The sequence below is a fragment of the Hemiscyllium ocellatum genome, chromosome 30, assembly GCF_020745735.1.
Source record: "Hemiscyllium ocellatum isolate sHemOce1 chromosome 30, sHemOce1.pat.X.cur, whole genome shotgun sequence".
Taxonomy (NCBI): domain Eukaryota; kingdom Metazoa; phylum Chordata; class Chondrichthyes; order Orectolobiformes; family Hemiscylliidae; genus Hemiscyllium; species Hemiscyllium ocellatum.
In genome coordinates this window covers 32691940-32715043 of record NC_083430.1, presented here as the reverse complement: position 1 = coordinate 32715043, position 23104 = coordinate 32691940, and the positions used below count along the sequence as shown (strand labels likewise).

Below are 23104 nucleotides of genomic sequence, written 5' to 3'. Positions count from 1 at the left end.
GGCGGTACTCTTCTCATCCTCCATGTTCATTTATCTGGAATCATGGAACCTTTTTTGGGCACCTGGAGGCTGGTGGATACCCAGAATTTCGATAATTACATGAGGGAACTGGGTAAGTGGCGCACAAAACCATTGTTGGGGCGAGGAGTGAGTTGAAACAAAACTCAACGGCGATAACAAAAAAAACTGTCGACTTTAAAGCTTACCAAAATGCAATAATAGATCAGATGCTCAAGTGACATTTACGATATAAAAAGAAACAAACTCAAGTATATTGACCCTGAAAGGAGGCAGTAAAACCTCAGCCAAATTGCAATCTATTTTACGACATTTTACAAAACAATTATCAGTTAAATTATTAATTATTGATAAGTCTTTACCGTTTATTATTGATCCTTTCTCGGTCTGTTGCTGATGGATTGGGGTCGCGAGCACAGCCATAACAGCGCTGGTGTTTCCCGCCTTCGGGTGACCGTTATTCCCCACCCCCAACATTCTCAAGAATCATCATTCAAATATTAACATTATTAATAACAACCACTTTCAGTATTAACTTCAGCGATGATGGTATTCTTCTTTCTTTTCGGAAGCATGTAGCTTTAACACAAGTGAAAACTCACACAACACCAGGTTATAGTCCAACAGTGATAACTCACCTATTATCTCACTTATTAGATTAGAATCAATCTAAACATCAGGTCATGGACAGAGAACACAGGGGGCTAACACCTCCAACATATTATCTAGTTATCACCATTATTAGCAGCTAACCCAAGAATGCAACTTTAAAAAGAAGGGTTTTGTGATTTACACATGAAAGAAGTGAAACTATCACTGTATTCTAACAGATGAAAGGCTTGACAGACAATCAATCTTTCAATGTATAATTTCAGTTACATCACACTGCAAATTTTTGCTATAAAGTCTGTGTTACGATTGAGCCCTCCACAATCACCTGATGAAGGAGCATCCCTCCGAAAGCTAGTGTGCTTCCAATTAAACCTGTTGGACTATAACCTGGTGTTGTGTGATTTTTAACTGTGTACACCCCAGTCCAACACTGCATCTCCAAATCATTAACACAAGTGCTACTTGATTGATGACAATTTGCTAATTTTAATTTATATTTCTGATTTGCAGTTTTATTTTTGCCAGTTGCATATACATTGTGATTAGTCATATGTCTGTTAGATTTTAAACTATTGTTTTAAGTCCATCTGAGGGTGGGCTTGATTGAAGTCGTGATTACAGGATGTATTATAACTTGTTTACTAATATAGTAGCTCCTGATTTATCAGATTCTAAATTCTTCCTCTGGAGATTTGAGGTTTATAAGGATCAACTTCAACCCTCCACATTTTGAGCACGTGGTTATAATCGTGCTTTCTGATTAGAGGCAGAGAAATATTGTTATATTTGTGTGAGTACAACTTTATGTATATGAAATTCTCAGTTTCATGGTCATATGTATAACTCCTGTTTATTTAGCATCATGATGTAAAATTGGAGTGCAGGTTCATAGCTCCTTCAAAGTGGAGTATCAGGTAGACAGGATAGCAAAGAAGGAGGTTGGTATGCTTTCCTTTATTGGTCGTGCCTGGGAGATCATGTTGTACAGGATATCAGTTAGCCCATTTTTGAAATACTTCGAGCAATTCTGGTTTTCCTGCTATAGGAAACAATTGTGAGACATGAAAGGGTACAGAAAATATTTAAAAGGATGTCACCAACGTTGGAGGGTTTGAGCTACAGGGAGAAGCTGAATAGGATGGGGCTATTTTCTCTGAAGCTGATGGGTGACCTTATAGAGGTTTATAAAAATCATGAGGGACATGGTTAGGATAAGTAGACAAGGCCTTTTTCCCAGATGCCAAAACTAGAAGGGATAGGTTTCAGGTGAGAGGGGAAAGATTTAAAAGGGATCTAAGGGGCAATTTTTTCTAGCAGAGTGTAATGTGTGTATGGAATGAGCTGCCAGACGAAATGGTGGAGGCTGGTACAATTACAACATTTAAAAGGCATCTGGATGGGTATATGATTGGAAGGGTTTAAAGGGATATAGGCCAAATGCTGACAAATGGGACTAGATTAATTTAGGATATATGGTTGGCATGATGAGTTGGACCAAAGGGTCTGATTTTGTGCTGTATGTCCCTGTGGCTTTATGATTGTACAGTGTAGGATAATAGTTTGTTCTTGTTCAGCAACTAAATAGCATATATCATCAGCGATGCCTGCTGATGTCAATACATATGGAGCAGGAACCGGAGCAGTGGGGCTTTTGGGATGCTTTCTCTTACTTAACTTTTGTAAATATGTTTTACTGTTTAATAAAGATCCTCGGTTGCAAGGATGGCAGTGTCTGGTTGTGAGGTGAAATGGCTCTTGAGAAAATTTAAAACAAAGGTAACCAACCATAGACCAGCTCTGACACAGAAGCCCCCAGTCACACCAGCAAACCTCAGAATGGGCAAGACCTCAAAGGTGGCTGTAGCCAATGGTATTGAATCATGGAGATAAAGCCCTGAGGCCCTCACATGAAATGGCATGGCAAATATGAGCAACAATCTGAACACTGGACTAGGCATTGTGAGAGATCAACTACTGCCTGGGTAAGCTGTACAAATTTGTTTTAACTCACCTGCAGCCTTTACAGACAACACAGTGCAGAGTCCCAGACAAGCTTCTCATTGGTGGAACTACCATAGACAGATGGAATCAAAAGTGTGCCGCAGCAGAAATGGTGGAGCCGTGCTATAAAGGCGGTAACTGCTATTTTACTGGCCACTAAAATCAGTGTGAAGAAACATTACAGGCTGACCTCACCCAGGGAGCTATAATGCAACTGTGATATTCCTTGTTCGTCACAAAAGCTTGTATCGAAATGAACAAAATTTGAAAGACATTATCAGCTCATCAAAATCTGGCTCTAGGAACAGTCATGGACCATGTTCGTCAACAATGGAGTGCAGAAATTGTTGTCAGTGGCCACCACATGCACCATTCAACTGGAGGGAGCAACAAGGAATGTAGTGGAACGTAGTGTAGATGATAAGATAGTGAAGGGTCTGACACCATTCTCCACAGCAAAGAGTGAGAATGCAGACAGTTGTGTTGTTTGACCCAGTGCCAAAGTTTGGGATATCTGCTTCGAGTCGCAGAGGAACTTGCACTTGGAGGGGGTGTTTACATAGATATCAATGGCATAAGTAGAATTGGAAAGAAGTTCTCCAGAGAAAATTTGGTGCCCTGTACCACTTTTTAAAAAAAATCCTCATCGGTGGTAATGCTGGCTAAAGTATACAAAAAGAATTACTTGATGTTTGTGATATAGAAATGAAAATAATCATAGATGATTTTAATCTACATATAAAGAAAAAATATCAATTTGGCGATAGTAGCCTGAATGAGGTAATAAAATAGTTTTGCGATAATTTCTCAGAGCAGTACCTCTGGAACCAGCTAAAGAGCAGGCTATACTAGATTCCCTACAGTGCAGAAATAAGCCCTTCAACCCAACAAGTCCACACTGACCCTCCAAAGAGTAACCCACCCAGACCCGTTTCCCTCTGACTAATGCACCTAACACTATGGGCAATTTAGCATGGTCAATTCACCTGACCTACACGTCTTCGGACTGTGGGAGGAAACCGGAGCACCCAGGGTAAACCCACGCAGACACGGGGAGATGTGCAAACTCCACACAGACAATTACCCGAGGTTGGAATTGAACCTGGGTCCCTGGCACTGTGAGGCAATAGTGCTAGCCACTGTGCCACCCCATCAAATCTACTAGATTTGGTAATGTGACAGGATTAATTGCTGACCTGAAAATACAGACTGGCCTAGTGAGCAGTGACACTAATTAAATTTTACATTTGTTTGGAAGGGGGAAGACTGTGATTGAGATTAGTATTTTAAATGTAAATAAGAGCAGCTATTTGGGCTTATGTTAACTGAAGTGAACTGCCATACAAGGCTAATGGATAGATTAATGCACTCAGTGGCAGATATTTAAATGGATATTTCAGAAAATTCAGAATACATGAATTGTTCTTTGTATTGAAAATATAAATGGCAGGACCCAATTGACATGGTTAAACTAAATAAATTAAGAAAAGCATCAAACTGAAGGAAAACCCATATTCTGCACAAAGATGAATGTCTGGTCAAATGAATGGCCAGAATGAAAAGAACAGCAGAGAATGACTAAAGGGCCAGTGGGAAGATAAATTAGGAAATGCATAGCTCTAAATTTTGAAATGCCTAACAGATTCTACAGATATTTAGCAAGAAAATGAATAAGTAAACCGAATGTTAATCCTCTAAACAGTAAGAATGGGAAATTATTAGTGGAGAAAAAGGAAATGGTGCATGAAATTAATAATAGTTTGCTTCAGCCTTTTTACTACAAAGCATACCAGAAACATTTTAGAATTAGCTGTAAACCAAAAAAAGGAAGGAAAAGAGGATTGTAGTGCAATATCAAAAACAGGGAAGCAGTATTGAACAAACTAATGGAGCATTAGGCTGGCAAGTGTGTGGGTCCGAATGACTTCATCCTAGGTTCTTAAAGGGGTGGCTAATAAAGTAGTAGATTCATAAGTTTTCATTTCCCCAGACTTCCCCAGTTTAAGAAATGTAGCAAATATAGCCCTTCTCATCAAGAACAGAAAGAACGAAAAAAATCAGGAAACCATAGGCCAGTGGGCATCACATTTGGCATGGGGAAGGTGGTAAAATTGATCGTTAAAGAGATTATAGTTGGACATTTGGATAAACTCAAGGTCATTTTTTGTGAAGAGTCAGCATGTTTTCTGAAAGGAAAATCATGTTTATTAGATTTTTAAGGAGTAACATGTGGATGAAGGTGAGACTGTGAGTGCACTAAACTTAAATTTTCAGAAGGAATATAATGAAGTGCCACAATAAAGGTATTGCAGAAAATAAAAGATCATTGTGTATTTGGTAATGTATTAAAATGAATAGAAGATTGGCTGTCTGGTAGAAAGCAGTAAGTATACATAAAATGGTCTTCTGACTAACTAGGAGAAAGTGAGGGCTGCAGATGCTGGAGATCAGAGTCGAGAGTGCGGTGCTGGAAAAGCACAGCAAGCCACGCAGCATCCGAGGAGCAGGAGAATCTAACTAACTCACAGGTGACAAAGATACATTGGAAGGTATGTTATGAAGAATAGAGTTTATAGACAGCCTTTGGTTGAATTGAAACAAAAGGGAGTAAACATGGGAAAATGCAAATTTTTTATTTTGGCAAGAAGAATGAAAAGCTGAAGAGTACTTAAGTATACATCGACTGCAGACTCTAAGCTGCAGGACAATTCCAGTGTCCTAGTGCATAAGTTGCAAAACATTAATATGTAGGTACAACAAGACGGCCTTTATAAGAGTTGAGCATAAAAATAAAGATGTTATGTTTAAATTATGAAGGACATTGGTGACCACCTCAAATACCGTGTGTAGTTTTCATTTCCTTATTTAAGAAAGGATATAAATGTGTTGGGTGTGATTCAGAGGGGCTTTGGTAAATAGGGAAACATATCTATCAGGATGGGTTGGATGGGCTGGGCTTGTATCCACTGAATGTTACAGGAGTGAGGGGTGATTTGATTGAAGGAAATTAGATATTTCAAAGTGCTAACAGGTGGATGTGGAAAGAATGTGCTGGATTTTCCAAGGATTGGCAAACTGATGCACATTGCCACATGGCTTTATTTTAATCAAAGATGGGGGCTCTGCATTTGTGAGGATATTCCACTTACTACATTCAGGAATGTGGAGCTGTTGTCCCATTCTTACAGTTTTTTTTGTAGCACATAAAGAGATTGTAGAATAGTGTTTTCAGTCCTATTATGTAAATGATAAAGGAGACGTTATCAATGAAATCTACTGACATTGGTACTCATAGAGCTGGGACAGGTGTAAAAAAGATTTCAGAATTCTTTCTCTGACCTTTGTAATTATTATATGTTGTTAACATAGAGTTCTCAGTTGAAAGAAATTGTTCCAGAGTCGTCTCTAAAAGACTTTACAATATATCGTGGTGTTTTTATGATTTACAACAGTTGCATTATTGCTGTATGTACAGACATTTCTGCTTCCTGACCCTCAGGAGCGGACTTCGCAACCCGACAGGTGGGCAACGTCCTCAAACCCACCACAATCATCAAAGTAGATGGCGATAATATTATTCTGCAAACCAAGAGCACCTACAGAAACACAGAAATTATCTTCCAGCTTGACAAACCATTCAATGAACATACTTCTGACAATAGAGATTGTAAGGTAAGGTTCTTGAGAAACGTACCCATCTGAATAAGTTAAGAGCATACAGAATCAGGGAACGAGTAGCAACATAGGCAGCTAGCTAATTGCAAGACAGAGGCTAAAGTAAAAGACAGATATCATAGTAATCAAAGATGGGAAGTGAGATCCCACTGTGATGAAGGTTTGTTTATCTGTCATCATTATTTGAGAATTTGGATTCTAAAGTTTGGGTTCAGAGACACGATTGCTTTTAGCAGTGGATCAAAACAGTATTTTCAAGAAATCATGTGACCTAAACTAAATGATTAGTCAGACTACATGGTGGCACAATTGCTGAAATGTTTACTAAGTTGAACTTTTATGACCTGTAGAAAGAAAAGCCAGTGGCAAGTCTAATTCAAAAGAAAAGATTCATACCAGCAGAAAGGCAGTTTCATTTTGACTGAGCTTGAAATAAATCTTTAGTTGTTTCATCAGTCCAAGTGGATAGGGATGGAATGAGCTTTGCTTTAGATCAATGAGAAAAGTCAGTGAGTTAGCATGTATATCTGCATGTCTCTATCTCTGGGGAAGATGGAAAGGATGACATTGCTAAATGTATAAAGTTACTGAAAACAAATACATGTGAGCGCACCTGTTGAGAAATTAAAGAGTGAAGATAGGAGTGTTACTTCTGTGATTGAATGTCTGCAAAGAGTGTTGCTGGAAATCTGGTTTGAATCTTTCCTTTTGCTGCTGATGAACATTTATATTTTTTAAAAGATTTTTACAATTTTTTAAAAATTTAGTGTAATAAACTTTTTTTTGTTACAAATGCATTTGTAGCCCTGTGTGAATATGTTCAACAAGTGATCACTACAGTAACCAAATCAGGAAAGAAAGGCTTTGGTTGATTCAGCCACATTTTACTATCAGCTTGAATCATAACAAAGTTGAGGTTTTTGGCAAGACAGGAAGTCATGGAATTTATAAGGGTCCTGTGAAAGGTTTTTAAAAAATACAATCCTGTGGAGGTAATGGACATAAAGTGTGGAAGGTTGCTGTGAAGTACATTATACAGATTGGACCTTCAAAATGGCCTTGAATGTTGCTAAGCCTTTGAGAGTAGAAAGTATAACATGGATTATCTGAAATCTTTGAGTATGGCTACACTGAGAGAATTAGCAGGTAAATTGAACAGAAGAATGAGAAATATTTACCCAGTATTTAAAACAAGAATTAAAAGGAGGGAAACCTGAAATTCATAGAATCCTTACAGTGTGGAAATCAACTCTTTGGCCTAACGAGTCCACACTGACTCTCTGAAGAGCATCTCACCTAGACCCACTCCGTATCCTGCAACCCCACATTTACCATGGCTAATCTAGCTAACTTGCACCTCCCTTGACACTATGGAACAAATTAGCATCGCCAATCCACTCAATATGTACACCTTTGGACTGTGGGAGGAAATTGGAGCACCCAGAGGAAACCCACGCAGAAATCGAGAATGTGCAAACTCCTCACAGTCTCCCAAGACTGGAATCAAACTGGAGTCTCTAGCATTAACCACTGAGCTACGGTGCCTCCCAAATTGATATATCATTGTTAGAATTAAGGTAGGATTGAGTTAAAAATAAAACAAAAAGTTTGAAATAAGAAAATAGATGATTGGAGAGGGATGAGAAAGAAAGGCGACTGGAACCAACGAAGCTTGAATTCCAAAGAGACAGAAAGAAATATATGTCATGACTTAACATAAAAGCTCAAAAGAATAAAGAAAAGCTCGGAGCTCAGAGGGTAATTCTGATTCCATTGAAGGATTTGATAAGTAGAAATCTGTGTTTAATGCCTGAAGTTATACAGGAAGATGTTTAAAGATATTGCATCACATTTGAAAAGATAACTGTGAAAAGGGAATATCCAAAACAATGTTTGGACATTAATGTTCCAGAGTGTCTTGATGGGTACAGCTATGAATTTCTACACCAGTTTGAAAAGCAGTCTGCAGACTATGTAATTGTTAAAAGAGCAGTACTTCATACTTATGAGTTTGTTCCTGAGGTTTGTCAATTTAAATTTACAACTATAAGAAAGAAGCCTAATCAGACATTTTGTAGAATTTACAAGGGAGAGAATAATGTTGTATGGTCACTGAAGACAGAAAAACAAGAGAATGTGAGGGAAATCATGATTATAAACTCCATGAGGTTGACGGGTGACTTGACAGACGTTTATAGAATAATGAGAGGTATGGATCTAGTGAATAGCCAAGGCCTTTTTTCCAGGGCAGAGGAGTCCTAAACTAGAGGTGTAAGTTTAAGGTGAGAGGTGAAAGATCTAAAATGGACCAAAGAGACAACTTTTCTCACACACAGTGGTGCATGTTTGGAATAAACTGCCTGAGAAAATGGTGGAGGCTGGTACATTTGCAAGATTTAGAAGGCATCTGAATGGTACATGAACTGGAAGGATTTAGAGCGATATGGGCCAAATGCTGGTAAATTGGACTAGATTAATTTAGGATATCTGGTTGGCACAGACGCATTGGACCGAAGAGTCTGTTTCTGTGCTGTAAAACTCTATTGACTCAAGACTTATCCAGATACGTGTTAAGCACCAAATCTCCAGGAAGCAGCAGTTCTAGCAAATATTGATGATATCCCACATACAGGCGTGGGGAAGTGGTTGTTGGGAATCAACAAAGAAATTGAATGAATGCATAAAATATTCGTTTTAGGGAGCAAAGAGAAGGACATCAGAATAATAAAGGAGAAAGAGTAAGAAATAGAAGTGACTAAAGGAAATAATGTGCTTTGACTATGTCACAATACATAGAGGTAGTTCACTGGAAGTTAAGCTCCACTCTTCCCAGAGCTGTCACAAATATGAAAAGATTTAGAGTCATAAAGATATACAGCACAGAAATAGACCCTTGGTCCAACTCATCCATGCCGCCTAGATATCCCATTTACCAGCACTTGGCCCTTATCCCTCCAAACCCTTCCTATTCATATGCCCATCCAGATGCCTTTTAAATGCTGTAATTGTACCATCCTCCACCACTTCCTCTGGCAGCTCATTCCATACATGCACCACTCTCTGCATGAAATAATTGCCCCTTTGGTCTCTTTTATATCTTTCCCCTCTCACTCTAAACCTATGCCCTCTAGTTCTGGACTCCCACACCCCAGGGAAAAGACCTTGTCTGTTTATCCTACCCATGCGCCTCATGTTTTTATAAACCTCCATAAAGTCACCCCTCAGCCTCCAACGCTCCAGGGAAAACAGCCACAGCCTATCTAGCCTCTCCCTATAGCTCAAATCCTCAAACCCTGGCAACATCCCTGTAAATCTTTTCTGAACCCTTTCAAGTTTCACAACATCCGATAGGAAGAATACCAGAATTGCATGCAATTTTCCAAAAGCAGTATAACCAATGTCCTATACAACCGCAACATGACCTCCCAACTCTTTACTCAATACTCTGACCCATAAAGAAAAGCATACCAAATGCCTTTTTCACTGTCCTATCTATCTAAAACTCTCCTTTCAAGGAATTATTGACCTGCACTCCAAGGTCTCTTTGTTCAGCCATACTCCCAAGGACCTTACCATCAAGTGTATAAATCCTGCTCTGATTTGCTTTACCAAAATGCAGCACCTCACATTTATTTAAATTAAACTCCATCTGCCAATTTTCAGCACATTGGCCCATCTGATCAAGATCCCATTGTAATCTGAAGTAACCTTCTTTGCTGTCCATTAATTGCCAATTTTGTTACATTTACAAACTTACTAATATACCTCCTATGTTCACATCCAAATCATTTATATAAATGACGAAAAGCAGTGGGCCCAGCACCAATCCTTGTGGTACACCACTGGCCACAGGCCTCCAGTCTGAAAAGGAACCCTCTTTCTTCTACCTTGAAGCCAGTTTTGTATCCAATTGGCTAGTTCTCCCTCTATTCCGTGAGATCTAATGTTGCTAACCAGTGTCCCATGAGGAACCTTGTCGAACACCTTACTGAAGTCTATATAGACCACGTCGACTGCACTGCCCTCACAATCCTCTTTGTTAATTCTTCAAAAAACTCAATCAAGTTTGTGAGACATGGCATCCCATGCACTATCCCTAATCAGCCCTTGCCTTTTCAAATACCTGTAAATCCTGTTCCTCAGGATTCCCTCCAACAATTTGCCCACCACTGATGTCAGGTTCACTGGTCTATAGTCCCCTGGCTTTTCCTTACTGCCTTTCTTAAATAGTGGCACTATGTTATCCACCCTCCAGTCTGCTGTCACCTCATCTGTGACTATCAGTGATACAAATATCTCAGCAAGGGGCCCAGTAATCATTTCTCTAGCTTCCCACCTAGATTCCTAATTTACCTAAATAACAACTCACGTTCAAATCTACCACTCACCAGGTTTCTGTACTTGTCAAGAAAATGATTGGTTAAAGACAATTTGTTTCAATGACAAATGACAATGGCAATGACAAATTGGGAAATATGAATTCCTAACTTATAACTGTATAATATAAACTCATCTCTTCTTAAAATCCCCCCTTCACACTCAGACAAGATGCACAGAGACAGTTAAGAAATGAATATTAAGTGTTAAAAATCACACTAGCTTTTGGAGCATTACTCCTTCATCAGATGATTGTGGAGTATACCTTATACTCCAGAACCACCTGATGAAGGAGCAGTGCTATGAAAGCTAGTGCCTCCAAATAAAACTGTTGGACTATAACCTGTTGTTCTGTGATTGCTAACTTTGTACATCCCAGTCGAACATTGGCACCTCAAACTCATGAATATTAAATGTGAAAAAGAAAAGATAAGGAAAACAATTCAATATTACTGATCTGGACCACAGGCTTTGAATAGTTTCTTTTTCCTCTTCCTTTTCAATTCATTTTTAGTTCTTTGCTGTTGTCACAAAGTTGTTTGTGCACTGATGCTCTCTTTCATTCACTGGTTGAGAATTTATCTGTTCATTATTGTTAAAGGCATTTTATTTCCTCCAACAACAGGGGATCTGCAGAGAAAACCACTACTGGAGACATCTGGTATCTCCTCACAACAGAGACACATACAAAGAGAGATTTTTCAATGTTTTCTCCTGGCAGGCTAGAAGGTTCTCTTTTGCACTGGCCCACACAAGACATGACCACCTCATCAGGATCCAATCAGAATGCTGCAGTCAGCAGTTTTCGCATAGTTTACAGTGCGGTGGTTACTTCTGTTCTCACAGCTCCAGGAAAATGCACGATTTTATAGAACTCTCAATGTTGTCCTGTAAACATGATAGTTTGAACTGCAAAAATCTCTTTGCAAAGTCCTCTTGGGTTTAAAACATTATTTTTCTTTTTTAAATCATTGTCTAAAAGTAAAGAATGTAAAATATGGTCTTTCCAATTGTAGTAAGAGTGGACACTGAAACTAATTTCTGAAAGTTAAATTGGAGACCTATTGAAGTAGTATAACATCTGAAGAATCCTCAGAAAAGGCTGCAGCATGAAAGGAATTGGGACATAAAACTTGGCAGCTAGGGTATAGATGGAGTGTGTTCCCTCAGAACCAACTAGGAACGGAAGGATGATTCGCAGAAGTTGGCTAAATTCTTCCTCAATGTTGTTAAATAGAACTAGATTACCTACCTAAGTTCTAATTATTTTATTTCAAAGAAAAAAGTATTTTTTCTTTAACTCAAGAAGTTACAAAAGGAATTGATTTTGCTTTGGGAATGACTTGGCTGGTTCAAAGATATTGGCTTCACATAGCATGTTGAAACAACCAGTGGAAACAAAAGAAATAGATGCTACAAGAGGAACATCCTCAATTATTTCCTGACTCTGTTTTGACTAGATGTCAGGTTCAGAATTAGACAGAAAGAGTAGGAATCAATGAAAAAAAGGACAAGGGATGGAAATTCAGTTTTCGAACAGTATTTTAAGAACTTAAGGGGAAAAAATGAAGGTAAAGAGAATGAGTTAGACTTGTTTAGCCCACTTTCTTTAATAAAAATGCAACATCAAATCCAGAATTGGAAGAGTTGTGTCAAGCATCCTACTCAGAAATTGACACAACCAATTCTTGTATGCTGTTATTTAAAATACAAAATGTTAATGAAGAATTGAGGATCACCCCAAATGCTAGCCGACAAGGTATGGGAACAGATGACAGTTCCTGCTCAGCATCATAAAAAGTTTACCAGTGGCTCACAATTCCACTAGTAAGTCGCTAAGATATCAGGAAATCTCAGGCTAAAATGCTAAACCACTTTTATTGACCAGGATTAAATGTGGTTAAATTTTGCCAGATATGCCACACAAGTCACGAAGCAAGAAGTCCATGACCATGAATTAAACTTCTTTACTTTTAATACTAACAATGAATTTTTTAATAAGGTAATAATAGATTGTGTGGGACTTCTAAAACCAGGAATGTACCTTTTAACGTTTTGACAGCATTTCCTGAGGCAGTGCCTTTTTAAAAAGACCTCGTATAAAAATCTCGTGGAAAAGTTTGACCAATTTTCTTTACAAGATATGGATTACCCTAAGAAATACAATCTGATCGTAATTCAAAATTAATTTCATGAATATTCAAAGAAATAATGAATAGTTTGGCAAAAGAAGAACAACTTCTGTCTTCAGATTATCACCCACAATCTCAAAGAGTAAATCGACCCTAATTAGATTGCATTTTCATCGAAGTGCCAGTGATTAGGATAAAGGAATTCTGTTGTTACTGTTGCCATTAAGGATGTTTCTAAAGAGTTCCCAGTGTTCAGACTTGTCAAACTGATATATGGACATGAGGTGAGAAGGCCCCTAAATTAATCAGATAAAAAATTCATAAATCAAAGCTCAGAGACTACATTTCTGACCCATGTGTCAAGTTTTCTGGGAAAAACTAACCAAAGTGTGTGCTTTTGTCAAAAAGCAGTTGCTCAACAACAATGAAAACTAGAACAGACACAAAATTTTGTTGTTGTAGGTAAGGTTTTAGTACTGGTATTGGTCTCTTGAGAACAATTAAAGGAAAGATTCACTGGATTATATCAAATCAAAACGAGACTCAATAATGTGAAGTATTAGTGAGTACTTCAGACATGAGGAAAAATCAATGAGTGTATCATGCTAATATTTTAAAGCGATCATGTAACGGGGAAATAGTGAGAACAGAAGTGCATTTACAGTGGTGAATGAAATAGGGAGTGAAAGAAAAGTATCAGAACAAATAGCAACTCAATCAGAAAAATGGGAGAATGAAATATTGATCTCCAGTAATCAAATTAGATCATACAAAGGTGCTTAATAGATTATTAAAAAATTATGATATTCTAAGTTTTGAATCAACCTGTACAAAGATGTTATTTCATACCTGTGAGCAGTTGGCACTTGATCCCAGGCCTCCTGGGCCAGATACATTACCACTGTACCACAGGAGGGCTCCTGTAACCTTCCAGAAAACTGGTTGAGTAACTTCCAAAACTATGGCAGATTCCTAAATTGATTTGTATAAATAGGCTGTGAAAAACATGTTTAATTATCCATAATGTGGATGATGTACTACCCACAAAACAAACTTACATACTTAAACCCGACAAGTTAGATCAAGTGAGGAAAGAGATAAAATTCATAATGGACAATGACATTATTAAACAGTCATAGCAGCTGGAAAATATTTATTGTGATGGTGCTAACATCAAATGACCAAAAACGATTATGTTCCAGTTATTGGAAAGTTAACTTGGTCATCTGATTTTGGCCTTCATCACAATAAATGTGGATTAATATTCAGTTCCATGCTTGGAAGATTGCATTGACAGAATTGGCTGAAAATGTGTTGCTGGTCAAAGCACAGCAGGCCAGGCAGCATCTCAGGAATAGGGAATTCGACGTTTCGAGCACAAGCCCTTCATCAGGAATGAGAGAGAGTAGCCAAGCAGGCTAAGATAAAAGGTGGGGAGGAGGGACTTGGGGGAGGGGCGATGGAGGTGGGATAGGTGGAAGGAGGTCAAGGTGAGGGTGATAGGCCAGAGTGGGGTGGGGGGCGGAGAGGTCAGGAAGGAGATTGCAGGTTAGGAGGGCGGTGCTGAGTTGAGGGAACCGACTGAGACAAGGTGGGGGGAGGGGAAATGAGGAAACTGGAGAAATCTGAATTCATACCTTGTGGTTGGAGGGTTCCCAGGCGGAAGATGAGGCGCTCCTCCTCCAGCCGTCGTGTTATGTTCTGCCGGTGGAGGAGTCCAAGGACCTGCATGTCCTCGGTGGAGTGGGAGGGAGAGTTAAAGTGTTGAGCCACGGGGTGGTTGGGTTGGTTGGTCCGGGCGGCCCAGAGGTGTTCTCTGAAGCGTTCCGCAAGTAAGCGGCCTGTCTCACCAATATAGAGGAGGCCACATCGGGTGCAGCGGATGCAATAGATGATGTGTGTGGAGGTACAGGTGAACTTGTGGTGGATATGGAAGGATCCCTTGGGGCCTTGGAGGGAAGTGAGTGTGGAGGTGTGGGCGCAAGTTTTACATTTCCTGCGGTTGCAGGGGAAGGTGCCGGGGGTGGAGGTTGGGTTGGTGGGGGGTGTGGATCTGACAAGGGAGTCATGAAGGGAGTGGTCCTTGTGGAACGCTGATAGGGGAGGGGAGGGAAATATATCCTTGGTGGTGGGGTCCGTTTGGAGGTGGCGGAAATGACGGCGGATGATACGTTGTATGCGGAGGTTGGTGGGGTGGTAGGTGAGAACCAGTAGGGTACTGTCTTGGTGGTGGTTGGAGGAGCGGGGCTCAAGGGCAGAGGAGCGGGAAGTGGAGGAGATGCGGTGGAGGGCATCGTCGATCACGTCTGGGGGGAATCTGCGGTCCTTGAAGAAGGAGGCCATCTGGGCTGTGCGGTGTTGGAACTGGTCCTCCTGGGAGCAGATGCGGCGGAGACGAAGGAATTGGGAATATGGGATGGAGTTTTTGCAGGGGGCAGGGTGGGAGGAGGTGTAGTCTAGGTAGCTGTGGGAGTCAGTCGGTTTATAGTAGATGTCTGTGTTGAGTCGGTCGCCCGAGATAGAGATGGAAAGGTCTAGGAAGGGGAGGGAGGAGTCTGAGACAGTCCAGGTGAATTTAAGGTCGGGATGGAAGGTGTTAGTAAAGTTAATGAACTGTTCAACCTCCTCGTGGGAGCACGAGGCAGCGCCGATACAGTCATCGATGTAGCGGAGGAAAAGGTGGGGGGTGGTGCCAGTGTAGTTGCGGAAGATGGACTGTTCCACATATCCTACGAAGAGGCAGGCATAGCTGGGGCCCATGCGGGTGCCCATGGCAACTCTTTTAGTTTGGAGGAAGTGGGAGGATTGAAAAGAGAAGTTATTCAGGGTGAGGACCAGTTCAGTCAGTCGAAGGAGGGTGTCAGTGGAAGGGTACTGGTTGGTGCGGCGGGAAAGGAAGAAGCGGAGGGCTTTGAGTCCTTCGTGATGGGGGATGGAGGTGTACAGGGACTGGATGTCCATCGTGAAGATGAGGCGTTGGAGACCGGGGAAGCGAAAATCCTGGAGGAGGTGGAGGGCGTGGGTGGTGTCCCGAACGTAGGTGGGGAGTTCTTGGACTAAAGGGGACAACACGACGGCTGGAGGAGGAGCGCCTCATCTTCTGCCTGGGAACCCTCCAACCACAAGGTATGAATTCAGATTTCTCCAGTTTCCTCATTTCCCCTCCCCCCACCTTGTCTCAGTCGGTTCCCTCAACTCAGCACCGCCCTCCTAACCTGCAATCTCCTTCCTGACCTCTCCGCCCCCACCCCACTCCGGCCTATCACCCTCACCTTGACCTCCTTCCACCTATCCCACCTCCATTGCCCCTCCCCCAAGTCCCTCCTCCCTACCTTTTATCTTAGCCTGCTTGGCTACTCTCTCTCATTCCTGATGAAGGGCTTGTGCTCGAAACGTCGAATTCCCTATTCCTGAGATGCTGCCTGGCCTGCTGTGCTTTGACCAGCAACACATTTTCAGCTGTGATCTCCAGCATCTGCAGACCTCATTTTTTATTGACAGAATTGGCCAAGCACAAATTGTTACATAAGTTCATCAGAATATACAGTTCATAATAAAAAGAAACCAAGTACTAGGGTTTATTTCTTGAGGGATAGAATTTGCAAGTAAATAAGTTATGCTAAATTTGTATCAAACCTTGATTGGAACACAGTTAGAGAACCAGGTAGAGTTCTGCTCTCTATATTATATACCAGAATTGTAAATGGAGGCAGCATTTGGGATGCAGGTAAGATTTATAAGTGTGCTGACAGAACTGTGAAAATAAGATGAACAACCTGGATTATTTTTTCTTGAAAAGGTAAAGCTGAGGGGCGATCGAATGGAGTTGTGCAAAACTATGAAAAGTTTTGATCAAGATAGATGAAGTTAGATTTTTAAAAGTTTTTCAACTTGGGGGAGAAAAATAAACTAAAGGGTATTAATATAAGATAGTTACCAAGATGCCAAACGTGAAATTCAAAAAATGCCGCACCACCATGGTTGACAGGGCCATCAGCCATGTTTGCCCCATACCCCTTATTTCTGCCTCACCCCTTCTCTTCCCTCCCACACTGAACCCGGTCTCCATTTACCACCCTCCAGCATCTGCATCCAAAGGATCATAAGCTGCCATTTCTGCCAGCTCAGCAGAATACCGCCATCTTTATCACTCCCTTCTCTGGTCAGCTTTCTGCAGGACATCTTGATCCACCCCTTCTCCATTCTCAAAACCTCCCCAGAGTACCTTAACATGCAATTGCAGAAGGTGCAACCCATTTACATCCTCCCAACTCAGATTCCAAGGATCTTTGTTGGCAGCTTTCTTTGAGATTAATTACGAGCATTAATTGAATATCAGTCATGTTTAAATGAAATTTTGTGGAAGACTGTAATTGGCTTTTACTTGAGCAGATGTAAAGAGACACCCAGTGAAACTGGTGAAGTTGCATTCGGAGATGTAGGCTTGTACTGCTTCACTCTTAATCTAATGTACAATTTGGCTCTAGTACCATTTTACATCAATTGGTTTTCTAGAGCTAGACCTACACGGCACAGTGGCATAGAGTTTAGCACTCATGCCTCACAGCGCCAGCTACCTGGGTTTGATTACAGCCTCAGATGGCTGTATGCGTGGAGTTTGCATGTTCTCCCTGTGTCTTCATGAGAATACCCTGCATCCTGTGGTTTCTTCCACACTCTAAAAATGTGCATGTTAGGTGAATGAGCTATACTCAATTGCTCTGTAGTGTCTGGAAATGTGCAGGCTAGTTGGGATATTCATGTGAAATGTGAAGTTATGGGGATAGGGTGGGGGTCTGTGTGGGGTGTTCTTCGGAAGGTCAGTCCAGACTCATTGGGCAAATAGTATCTTTCTAATGAGGTATTCAATGATTCTATGAACAGGCAGAGGCTCTGTATGTGACCTACCAAGCTTTGTCTAAAACACACGTTGAAGAATAGGTAAGTGAAAGATGCTGAAGAGCTGATTGTCCAATCACAGGCTACAGTTGTCAACATAGAAATTAGGAACAAAGGTATGCCCTTGGCCCTTTGAGCCTGCTCCCCAATTCAGTACAATCCTGGTTGATCTGATCCCTGCACATTCCGGCTTGCTGCTGATAACTTCTCCCTTTGCTTATCAAGAATGTATCTACCTCTCCCTTAAATATATTCAAAGACTTTGATTCCAAGGCCTTTCAAGGAAGAGTTCAGGGAAGACTTAACAATCTTCTGTGAGAAGAAAAGAAGCCCCTCATCTCTCTTGAATGGATAAGCCCTTACTTTTAACAGTGACTTCCAGTTCTCAATTGTTCCATGAGAGGAAACATTCCCTCCATGCCAGCCATGAAAAGTGGTGATCTTATTCGTTTCAATCAAGTTGTCTCTTGCCTTTCTAATTATTAGCAGTTATAAGCTTAGCCTATCCAACATTTCCTCATGAGACAACCTGCCCATTCCAGAAATCATTCTGGTAAACCTTCCTGAATTACCTTCAATACATTTACATCTCTTCTTAGATATGGAGGCCAATACTGCATACAGTAATCCAGATGTTGCCTCACCAATACTGAATGTAACTGAAACAATGTCCTTACCAATACCGAGTGGAACTGAAACATAATGTCCTTACTTTTGAATTCAGTACCCTTCACAATAAACAATATATTTTGTTAGTTTTACTAATTACTTACTGAATCTGCAAACAAACATTAGTGTGTTAGGCGCAAGGACACCCAGATCTCTCTACATTTCAGAGGTTTGCAATCTCACACCATTAGATAACATGCTTCTTTTTCCCTTCTTGAAACGGACAAGTTCATATTTTCCCACATTATACTCTATTTGCCAGACATTTGCCCTCTTATTTCTCTGTCCCTTTGTAGCGTCTCTATGCTCCTCTTTACAACTTACTTTCCTACCCATCCTTGTGTCATCAGCAAATTTAAACAACCATTTCTTGGTTGTTTCATCCACGTCATTTATATAAATTGCAAAGCATTGAGCCCCCAGCACTGATATCTATGACATGCAACTCATTACATCTTGGTATTTTTGATTGCAGACTGAAATGTTAAAAAAAAGCTATTTTAAAAACCAAAGATTGATGAAGAATTACTACAGGTTTTGAAAGCAAGTAATTTGACACTCAATTTAAGTGCCATTTACACAAATGCTTGTTCAAGCAGCTGCTGAAGTGTGTTTTGTAGACAAACAAGAACCAAGGATGTTTGGATTCAGCCAGCAACAAGTAGTTGATTGGTCTGTGGATTAGTGATCAGTTATCAATGAAAAATCATAATTCCATAAACTCGCTCAAGCTGACTTTCCATAAATATATTCCCCTTTTAAAAATATCTATTTGACTTTCTCCTTTATTCCTTGCTTTCTAATTTGAAATGCTTGCTTCTATTATTCACATTAGTTGACACTTCACTTAATTCCCTGTAAAGAGAATGTCATATTTCAGTTTTGTACCAGTTCTGTGTCATGATCTATAGGTCATGTTTTTGTTTAGCAAGACTTTGTGCATTAAAATGTTCACTCTGAACATGGAGTATGGTTTGCTGAACTGAGAATATTAAGCACAACACCTTAATTAAACAGGCTGGTTAGGATGGCAACATATTTTTTTGAATTTAGTTCAAATCCCAATGAACATTTCCTTATGAAAGAAACTACCCAGTAATATAATCTGATTAAGGGGAAATTGTGTCTCACTAACTTGATTGAGTTTTTTGAAGAAGTGACAAAGAAGATTGGTGAAGGCAGAGCAGTAGGCATTATCTATATGGACTTCAGTGAGATTCTGCATGGTAGACTGGTTAGCAAGGATAAAACACATGGAATCCAGGGGGAGCTTGCCAATTAGATACAAGTTTGGCTTGAAGGTAGGAGACAGAGTGTGATGGTAGAGGGTTGTCTTGTGGACTAGAGACCTGTGACCAGTGATGTGCTGCAAGGATCACTGCTGGGTCTACTGCTTTTTGTCATTTACATAAATAATTTGGATGTGCATATTGGAGGTATAGTTAGTAAATTTACAAGTGGCACCAAAATTGGTGGTGTAGTGGACAGTGAAGAAGGATATTTCAGAATACAACAGATTCTTGATCAGATGGGTCATTGGGCTGAGGAGTGGCAGATGTGTTTAATTTAGATAAATGTGAGGTGTTGCATTTTGGTAAGGAAAATCAGAGCAGGAATTATGCAATTAACGGCAGAGTCCTGGAGAGTGTTACCGAACAAAGAGACCTAGGGGTGCAGGTCTGAAAGTGGGATTGCAGGCAGATACTGGTGGTGAAGAAGGCACTTGGCATGCTTGCCTTTACTGGTTTGTGCATTTAGTGTAGAAGGTAAAAAATGAGGTCTGCAGATGCTGGAGATCACAGCTGAAAATGTGTTGCTGGTTAAAGCACAGCAGGTTAGGCAGCATCCAAGGAACAGGAAATTCGACGTTTCAGGCATAAGCCGAATTTCCTGTTCCTTGGATGCTGCCTAACCTGCTGTGCTTTAACCAGCAACACATTTTCAGCATTTAGTGTAGAAGTCATGTTGCAGCTGTATAGGACATTTTAGAACATTGTATTCACTTCTGTTCCTGCTATATGAAAGATGTTATTAAACTTAGATCATTCAAAAAAGATTTACAAGGATAATGCTGGGATTGGGTGGGTTTGAGGTATAGAGAGAGACTGAATAGGCTGGAGCTTTGATCCCTGGATCTTCAGAGAGCATAGAGGTTTATAAAATCATGAGCGGCTTGGATAGAGCCGAGGTCTTTTTCCCAGGTAGAGGAATCCAAAAGTAACGAGCATAGATTTAAGGTGAGAAGGGACAGATATAAAAGGGACCCAAGGTGCAGTTTTTCACAGAGGGTGATCATCAATACAATGAGCTGCCAGAGGAAGTGATGGAGGCTGGTACAATTCCAACTTTAAAAAGCATCTGGATGGGTACATGAATTGGAAGGGCTTAGAGGGAAATGGACCAAATGCAGGCAAATGGGCCAAGATCAGTTTAAGATATCTGGTCAGCATGAACGAGTTGAACTGAAGAGTCTGTTTCTGACCTGTATAATTTTAGGACTCTATAATTCTATGATTAAAGGAAAAAAAAATGGATTAAACAACAATGACAATTGTACCAAACATAACTGGAACTGTGTGTGCAGTCTTGGCTCATTGTTTATTATTAAGTAGTATGTCCACTTGAATGGATTGGGCACTGAGCTTACAGAACCTTTGTGGAATGTGGAGAACCTAAATTCTGTCTTATCAACTAAAGAAGAGTAATATACTGACTTTTTGTTACAGACAGTTATATCATTGGAAGGTGATAAATTGGTACAGGTTCAGAAATGGGATGGAAAACAAACAACACTCATCCGTGAAATCAAGAATGAGCATCTCATATTGGTATGTTGAAAAAAAAGGAAACTTTGTATTTATATACCATTTATGACATCTGAGAATTTTGACTTACTTTAAATTAACCTCACTCCCACCTTGGTTGATGTTTTAATACTTCTCATGATGAGTGGATCAAGTCCTGAGGGCGATGAGAACACAAAGTGTACTCTGAATAGGGCAGTTCATTGTCTACAACCAAGCGTGTCTCAGGAGCACCGGTACTGAACAAGCTGACTGAGTCCTCAATGACATAAGGGTTAGACTGGGCCTGCAGTGGATGGTGAGGGTGCCAACAAGATAGAAAAACCTTCTTAAATTAGGGGTTTTATTCAATGAGGTGGTGAAGCAGGGCATGAAGTTCGCCAATGATTGTAGCCTGTTCCCCACTAATTCGCCTTTAAATCAAAGAACAACTTTTAGTCTTTAAACTGAATGTCTGCACATTTTAGAAATGTGTTTTTGGTATGTAAATGCCGCTGGCTAAGCCAACATTTATTGCCTAACCCCAATGCCCAGAGGACTGTTAAGAGTCAACCATATTGCTGTGGATCTGAAATCACATGTAACCCAGACCATAAGGAAGCTGATTTCCTTATTGAAAGGACAGTAGTGAACCAGATGGGTTTTTACAATAATCAACATGCATGTGTTATATGTAGTTACATGACCACCATTAGCCAGCTATTATAACTCCAGATTTCTTTAAAAATTTAATTCAATTTTCATCATTTGCCAAGGTGAGATTCAAGCCCACGTCCCTAGAACACTACACGGCTGTTCTGGATTACTAGTCTTGTGAGTAAAAAATGAGGTCTGCAGATGCTGGAGATCACAGCTGCAAATGTGTTGCTGGTCAAAGCACAGCAGGCCAGGCAGCATCTCAGATGAAGGGCTTATGCTCGAAACGTCGAATTCTCTATTCCTGAGATGCTGCCTGGCCTGCTGAGCTTTGACCAGCAACACATTTGCAGCAGTACTAGTCTTGTGACATCACTATTATGCCACCACCTCCTCAGTGAGAATGAGAAGCAGAACCTAATGTTGCTCTCCAGGTCAGGTATAAACCAATTAGATTAAAATGTTCTTTCATAAGCCTCTATACTTCTCAATTCTAATCTGCAGTTGTGGTGCATAAGTAATATACAGAGAGGCAGTGACACGTTGTAATGTGATGAACTAATAATCTAGAGACCCAGGCTAATGCAATGAGGGCATGGGTTCAGTTCTCATTATGGCAGATAGTGAACTTTGAATTAAATTAATAAAATTAAATTCTAGTTTAACGATGATCATAAATCAATTATTATAAAAATTCAACTGTTTTACTTATACCTTTTAGGGAAGGAAATCTGTGTTTTTACCTGGTCTGGCCGAACTTAGATATGCCTCCAGACCCACAGGCAGTGTGGTTGAGTCTTAAATGCCCTCTGAAATTGCCTAGCAAGCTGGTTATTAAACCCTTTGTTCTTAAACTCATTCTCTTAATATCTGTAGGGCACGTAACGCTGGCAATATCCAAGATACCATGATCACTATCCCTGTCCTTTTCCCAGGTAGTGGAGTTACATGACAGTGTGAATAGCATCGGAGGGCATTTCTCTTGGGGTACTGAAAACTTACTCTGGAATTTCTTGTGAAGTCTCCTATCATCAGGTCACACATAGGCAAAGAAATCTCCTGCTATTTACCACCTACAACCTCACTCCCACCTTGGTTGATATTTTAATATTTCTCATGATGAGTGGATCAAGTCCTGAGGGCAATGAGAACACAAAGTGTACTTTGAATAGGGCAGTTCATTGTCTACAACCAAGCATGTCTCAGTAGCACCGGTACTGAACAAGCTGACTGAGTCCTCAATGACATAAGTGTTAGACTGGGCCTGCAGTGGATGGTGAG

General features: G+C 40.3%; 1 protein-coding gene across 1 annotated transcript in view; it reads left to right on the top strand.

Annotated features, from left to right (window-relative positions):
• Positions 1-23104, top strand: part of LOC132829783 (fatty acid-binding protein, brain-like) — a 31117-nt gene continuing 8013 nt past the window's right edge. The window contains exons 1-3 of the mRNA XM_060847149.1: positions 1-112; positions 6131-6303; positions 21110-21211. Coding sequence (XP_060703132.1) covers positions 43-112; positions 6131-6303; positions 21110-21211 — 345 coding nt within the window. The 5' untranslated portion in view covers positions 1-42. The remainder of the gene's footprint in view (positions 113-6130; positions 6304-21109; positions 21212-23104) is intronic.